We start from the raw sequence: 7,500 nt of genomic DNA on the forward strand, positions 1-7,500 counted from the left end.
GCTCTCTCTCTAGCAGCAGCGCGACAGCCCAGCGCCGCGTCAGGCACAGTTCTGGTGTGTAAAGACACAGAAAACGCGAGGCAGCCACCAGGCTTCTGGGACGCTTCAGACACGCGACGCTCACGCCGCGCAGCCAGTGTGTCACCGGCCTCTGTCTCTCTCGCGCACGCTCTTTCTCTCTGTCTGTCGCGCGCGCGCGCTCTCTCTCTCTCTCTGTCTCTCTCGTGCACGCTCTTTCTCTCTGTCTGTCGCGCGCGCGCTCTCTCTCTCTCTCTCTCTGTCTCTCTCGTGCACGCTCTTTCTCTCTGTCTGTCGCGCGCGCGCGCTCTCTCTCTCTCTCTGTCTCTCTCGTGCACGCTCTTTCTCTCTGTCTGTCTCTACTGTCTATGGTCTGTCTCGCGCACGCTCTCAATTCAATTCAGAAAGCTTTATTGGCATGACAAAAAAATACATTTTGTATTGCCAAAGCATCAAAAAACAACATAGAAATTGATTTTGAACATTAAGTACACCAAAATTATAATAATAGTTAAAATAAAATAAAACATAATAATATAAGATTAATAAATAAAGTAAAAAAAAAGGATTATAATGCCAAAATCATGTACATAAAACACACAAAAACTAAAATAAACTAACACTGAACTTGGAATTGAACATTATATACATGTGTGTAGGTCTGATGGGGTGTTAGGCTGTGAGTGTGTGTGTGTGTGTGTGTGTGATTGGGTGTGTCAGGCTGTGAGTGTGTGTGTGTGTGTGTGTGTGTGTGTGTGTGATTGGGTGTTTGCTGCTCTGCTCTTCCCTCAGGATGTGGAGAGATGCTACAAATCTTGCTGCTAAATTGGAGCATTTGGCTTCTTCGCCAAGGATGAATCTAAGTTTTTGGGTTGGATTACAGGTGTTAAATTGGGGAAATATCTTATTCATTTTGGGGTAATATTGGTCTCTGATGTGTTGGTATTTGGGGCATTCTGTGAGGAAGTGCAGCTCGGTCTCCGGCACTCCCAGAATGCAGTGCGAGCAGAGTCTGTCCTCCCGGGAGAGCCAGGTCTGTCTCGATGGCCAGGCTGTGCTCGCTGAGTCTGTACATCGTCAGGGTTTTCCTGAGCTTCACATCATTCACTGTGCTCAGGTAGCTCGCAACACTGTACTCTCGATTTAGTGCCGAATAACATTCCAGTTTGTGTTGGTTTTGAGTGGTGTTTGTCCAATGGGTGATGTACTTGTCTTGTTCTGTGTTGATAATGTGTGTGAGTGTGTGTGTGTGCTGAGGCGAGCTGATCTCTGCAGGAGAGAGCTCAGTCAGTCTCGGCACCAGCTGGCACAGGGGACTCCTCGTTACGCTCAGCTCTTGCTGTTTGAGGGCTTTATAATGGTACGTGTTGGGGTCACTTGTTTTCAGGTGTTTCCAGAATTTGATGGCTCGTTTTTGGATGTTTAGGAGGAGAGGGTATTGGCCTAATTCTGCCCTGCATCCGTTGTTTGGTGTTTTTCTTTGGACTTTGAGTATTCTTTTACAGAAATCTAATTGTAGAGTTTCAATCGGATGTTTTTCCCAATTTAAAAAATCAAATTTTATAGAAGGACCCCACACTTCACTGCCATATAAAACAATTGGTTCAATTATTGATTTGAAAAGTTTGAGCCAAATTTGGATTGGGATGTCTATTTTGATTGATCGTTTTATGGCATAGAAAGCCCTCTGAGCTTTCTCTTTTCTCTTTGAGTTCATTCATTCATTCAGCTCTCTCTCTCTCTGTCTCTCTCGCGCACGCTCTTTCTCTCAGTCTCTCTTGCGCGCTCTCTCTCTCTCTGTCTCTCTAGCGCTCCCTCTCTCTCTGCCCTGTTAAACTTGCATGTGGTTTTCAGTCCTGTCAATGATAAACTTTCACTCTATGATGGTTAAACTGAGCAATTAATCCACGAATCACATTGGACAAGGGCCGGGGAGCAGCTGGACTGTACAGTTAATGAATAACGGATCAACTACAACAGCCTACATTCCACATCCTGCGATGTGACTATCGTGGATTCGTACATCGCGATATCGATGCTTAAACGACACATCGTGCAGCCCTAGTCTTCGGTAGAACACAAATTGAGATTTTTAACTAGTTAATAGTCTTATAATGTAAGTGAATGGGAATCATGACAAAACACATAATAGCAGTGAGGAGCAGATGATGGAGCAGATGAAGGAGCAGTGAGTAGCAGTAAAGGAGCAGTGAGGAGCAAATGAAGGTGCAGTGAGGAGCAGTAAAGGAGCAGTGAGGAGCAAATGAAGGTGCAGTGAGGAGCAGTAAAGGAGCAGTGAGGAGCAGATGGAGGTGCAGTGAGGAGCAGTAAAGGAGCAGTGAGGAGCAGATGAAGGTGCAGTGAGGAGCAGTAAAGGAGCAGATGATAGAGCAGATGAAGGAGCAGTAAGGATCAGATGAAAGCGCAGTGAGTAGCAGATGAAGGAGCAGTGAGTAGGAGATGAAGGAGCAGTGAGGAGCAGTAAAGGAGCAGTGAGGAGCAGGTGATGGAGCAGATGAAGGAGCAGTGAGTAGCAGTAAAGGAGCAGTGAGGAGCAAATGAAGGTGCAGTGAGGAGCAGTAAAGGAGCAGTGAGGAGCAGATGAAGGTGCAGTGAGGAGCAGTAAAGGAGCAGTGAGGAGCAGATGAAGGTGCAGTGAGGAGCAGTAAAGGAGCAGTGAGGAGCAGATGAAGGTGCAGTGAGGAGCAGTAAAGGAGCAGTGAGGAGCAGATGAAGGTGCAGTGAGGAGCAGTAAAGGAGCAGTGAGGAGCAGATGAAGGTGCAGTGAGGAGCAGTGAGGAGCAGATGAAGGTGCAGTGAGGAGCAGTAAAGGAGCAGTGAGGAGCAGATGATAGAGCAGATGAAGGAGCAGTAAGGATCAGATGAAAGCGCAGTGAGTAGCAGATGAAGGAGCAGTGAGTAGGAGATGAAGGAGCAGTGAGGAGCAGTAAAGGAGCAGTGAGGAGCAGATGATGGAGCAGATGAAGGAGCAGTGAGTAGCAGTAAAGGAGCAGTGAGGAGCAAATGAAGGTGCAGTGAGGAGCAGTAAAGGAGCAGTGAGGAGCAGATGAAGGTGCAGTGAGGAGCAGTAAAGGAGCAGTGAGGAGCAGATGAAGGTGCAGTGAGGAGCAGTAAAGGAGCAGATGATAGAGCAGATGAAGGAGCAGTAAGGATCAGATGAAAGCGCAGTGAGTAGCAGATGAAGGAGCAGTGAGTAGGAGATGAAGGAGCAGTGAGGAGCAGTAAAGGAGCAGTGAGGAGGAGATGAAGGAGCAGTGAAGGAGCAGTGAGGAGCAGATGATAGAGCAGATGAAGGAGCAGTAAGGATCAGATGAAAGCGCAGTGAGTAGCAGATGAAGGAGCAGTGAGTAGGAGATGAAGGAGCAGTGAGGAGCAGTAAAGGAGCAGTGAGGAGGAGATGAAGGAGCAGTGAGAAGCAGAAGAAGGAGCAGTGAGGAGCAGATGAAGGTGCAGTGAGGAGCAGTAAAGGAGCAGTGAGGAGCAGATGAAGGTGCAGTGAGGAGCAGTAAAGGAGCAGTGAGGAGCAGATGATAGAGCAGATGAAGGAGCAGTAAGGATCAGATGAAAGCGCAGTGAGTAGCAGATGAAGGAGCAGTGAGTAGGAGATGAAGGAGCAGTGAGGAGCAGTAAAGGAGCAGTGAGGAGGAGATGAAGGAGCAGTGAGGAGCAGATGACAGAGCAGATGAAGGAGCAGTGAGAAGCAGAAGAAGGAGCAGTGAGGAGCAGATGAAGGTGCAGTGAGGAGCAGTAAAGGAGCAGTGAGGAGCAGATGGAGGAGCAGTAAAGGAGCAGTGAGGAGCAGATGAAGGTGCAGTGAGGAGCAGTAAAGGAGCAGTGAGGAGCAGATGGAGGAGCAGTAAAGGAGCAGTGAGGAGGTGGCGCTCCATCTGTTTCACACACACTGTGTCTACAGACACTCCCCTGTCTATCTGAAATCAGCTAATTTCTTTCATGAATATTGCTTTGTTAATAAAGCTTAATTTGTGGGAATTGACTGCCTTGACATGCCGTTACATCATGAGGGTTCTGCTCTTTCTTCTGAAACTCATGCTGGCAGTGCTTAAGTACTGCATAAATATACAGACTACTCTAAAGATCAGCTGACAGTGGATGGAGAGACACGGCGCATGACAGTGTCTCCAATCACGAGCTCAGCTGAAGAACAGCCTGTCAGAGCCGGGCGCTCTTCTGTTACTGTGACGAACCCTCGTCAGCCTCTCATTTATCTCTATTTTACTGAAGTCTTCTTCTAATCATTTCTACAAGAACAGCAGCGTTCACCACACATACAGAAACCGTCATCATCATCATTGGTCAGCTAACAAGACTAGCTTTCACCATAGCAACAAGCAGCACAGGAAGTGATGCGGTGTCCTTACCATCCTCCATGACCAGCACTTCCTTCTGACACATGTCCTGCACGTTAACGGTGCAGTTAACAATGAACTCTGGTGAGGAGCAGTCATCCTGCCGAACATCTTCACACTGATAGCACTGGATCTGCAGCGCCACGCTCGCGCCTGCTAGAGCAAACACACACACACATACACACGAACACACAAAACACACATTATCATTATCAGTATTATCACCATCATCTCTGCACAAAAACAAAAATGTATCATCTTCATAATCATCATCACAAGAAATTCAAACACACACAGACATGCATCATCTTCATCATCATCATCATCTGTGATGTCTGCACACATGTTGTGTCACCGTTAAGCTTCACAATGTAATTTTTATTTAGTTTTTATCCAGTGAATTCAGTTCAGTGACGCAGGCAGACAGTGTAGGGCAACTCTGTTCATTTGTTGGTTAAATAATGAATAGAAATAACAGTTAAACTTCATTCATATTTTATGGGTAAGTTTGTAATTTGTAATCAGAATTCATTTAATGCTTCAAACAAATCCATGATGAGCTGAATAACTCGTAGTAGAGTTCCTCTGAAATTGAATGCAACGCTTCCAGAGCTGCGGTTTAAACCAAATATGCATAAAATAGCTTCTAAAACCATTAGTTATTATTATTTCTACTCTCAATAAACACAATTTTAAATAATTTCCCACAATTCTGCATGATGAAAAGAATAAAAACTAAAATCTCATTCTGATTTATTTCACAGGAAAAATAACATTATTGAGATTAAGTTATTATTCATCACATTAGTACATTCGTTTTACCGCCTTAATTTTTGCTAATTAGAATAATATATACTTTAAAATGTATTATTATTATTATTATTATTTATTCATTTATTTATTTTGTTTGTTTTTGTCAGGACAGGATTATCTTTAACGCATAACAGTTTGAATCTAATCTAACTCCAAAGTAAATTAGAATTGTATAGAATATATATATATATGTGTGTGTGTGTGTGTGTGTGTGTATTATTATGTTAATATATTTCTTTATTTAAAAAGGTTAAAAATGAGCCAGACTGGCGAGTGTTTAATCATCTCTTTTGAATGAGTTTAGAGTATACTGAACGCTTCGCATTAATATAGTTGTTTAAATAGAAAATAAAAAGAATGTGAATCACGCATTAGCTGACTGAAGCAGAAACATGTATATTTAACTTTATCAGTCTTCAATTCCATGTGTCGTGCTAATTTAAAATATTACAAACTAAACAAAAACAAGTCATTATTTTGAGAAATGAAGGCGCAATTAAGCATCGTTAATAGCCTCAGTGTTTTCTTCTCAACCCTTGAAATAACTCAACCCTAATAATTGAACTGCACTAATTCAAACGAGACGTTAACTGTTGATTTCTTTCAGCGTGTGAATCGGCATTAGACTAAAGCTCATTAGAGTCTCAGGCCATTCATTCTTCTTGATTCAGTCATTTCTCTAATCTTCAGTGAAGCTGTTTCCAGCGTTCAGCCCCTCGAGCGGGCGTCAGGCTGTAAGCGTCGGTGTTAATGTGTGATTGCATGCACTCACCCGCCGTCAGCGCGATGATCAGAAGCGTCGCACACCGCCGCATCCCGGAGCCGCTCAGCGCCGCGCCGACGCGTCCATCCCGCGAGCTCCGCCGCTCGTGACGCGTGCACAGGGAGAGACTCTCTCTCTCTCTCACACACACACACACACACACACACTCCTCGCGGCTTCACACCAGAAATAACAACAGCTCTTCAACAGCTCCAGATCCAACTCTGACTGGTGATGTCACCAGTGAAGAGGCGCGCGAGAGACGGATATTGTATTGTCCATGTTTTAATTGAAGATCTGTCATAATAGCAATACTGTGAATGCAAATTAAAAGACTTCACTTCAAATGGGTTTAACTGAATAATAAACAAGAATTCCAGAATTCCTATTGAATTTATAATAGCACGAGTATCAACATGCCTCTCGACGTCCTGTCCAACAAAACTATAACTTTACTCCACAAATCTAAAAACATATTTATGTCCACAAACAGACACACTTTGATATTCAACCTAACAGTTTGTAGTTACTAGGACACATGTCTCAACAGTTTGGTCAAACGTCTTCACACAGCGAGCACAACATCAGTCTAAACTGAGAATCAGTCTAAACCGTTAACTGTAGACTCAAAAACATCACATCGTTGCAATCCTTGGGTTAGCCCGAACAACAGTGCACACCACCTATTTTTGCTCTACGGCGCACTTGCAAAAATTTAGTTATATCTGAAACCTACTTCAATCAGGACCGCTTCATGTCATGTATATTTATGACAATTATAATAGCATACAGTTAGTGTTGGCGGTATGGTTATGGTCTGTCCATGCAGCCATGCTTGGACAGAGCGGGGAGAGCAGCAAGACAAGCCCCCCTGGGGTACAGAACAGAACCATTATAAGCATATATATATAATTACAATTCATAATTACGTGAGTTGTAAACAAAATGTGAGAGACTGCTTCCAATGAAGAGACTGTAAAGGAAGAACAAAGTTAGATCAGATTATTGGTTCAGTTGGTGGAGTTGGTGTTGGAGGAGGGAGTTAATTGCAAGCAGTGATGTGATGGAAGAGACACTGAAGAATGGGAATTTAAATAGACCGCAGGTGATAGGTGTCGAGACTGGATTGGTACACGTCAGGAACAGCTGACTGTCAGCTGATGCAAACGTGACTAACGTGGCCTGACTGAACAAACGCAATGCTCAATTTTCGCAAACTAGTCCTAGATTTTTCACCCGATCTGCACTGCAGAAATATTCTGTGGACTCTCTAGATCAATAACTATAAAAAAAAGTAGATATTTTATTCATACAGGAAACAGTACGCCAAAAAGCATCTATGTTAACATTAGCCAAATGTTATTTTAGATATAACTCTTGAACGGAATGAGAGTTCACCAAACTCAGTACACATATGCATAAACTCAATCTTTTGTCAAAAAAATTGCACACCTCTGCCACTTGGGGCGCAATAAGACAGAAAAAACACAAATGGCTATAACTAGGCAACCCTTGGTC

General features: G+C 43.7%; 1 protein-coding gene across 1 annotated transcript in view; it reads right to left on the reverse strand.

Moving 5' to 3' along the window:
* The window catches only part of LOC127949556 (ly6/PLAUR domain-containing protein 1), a 9,519-nt gene extending 3,162 nt beyond the window's left edge, over positions 1 to 6,357 (reverse strand). Inside the window, exons 1-2 of the mRNA XM_052547009.1 lie at positions 5,992 to 6,357; positions 4,419 to 4,559 (exon numbers count right to left, since the gene is read on the reverse strand). Coding sequence (XP_052402969.1) covers positions 4,419 to 4,559; positions 5,992 to 6,034 — 184 coding nt within the window. The 5' untranslated portion in view covers positions 6,035 to 6,357. The remainder of the gene's footprint in view (positions 1 to 4,418; positions 4,560 to 5,991) is intronic.
* Positions 6,358 to 7,500: the final 1,143 nt, after the last annotated feature.

This window comes from Carassius gibelio, chromosome B1, assembly GCF_023724105.1.
Source record: "Carassius gibelio isolate Cgi1373 ecotype wild population from Czech Republic chromosome B1, carGib1.2-hapl.c, whole genome shotgun sequence".
Classification (NCBI taxonomy): Eukaryota; Metazoa; Chordata; class Actinopteri; order Cypriniformes; family Cyprinidae; genus Carassius; species Carassius gibelio.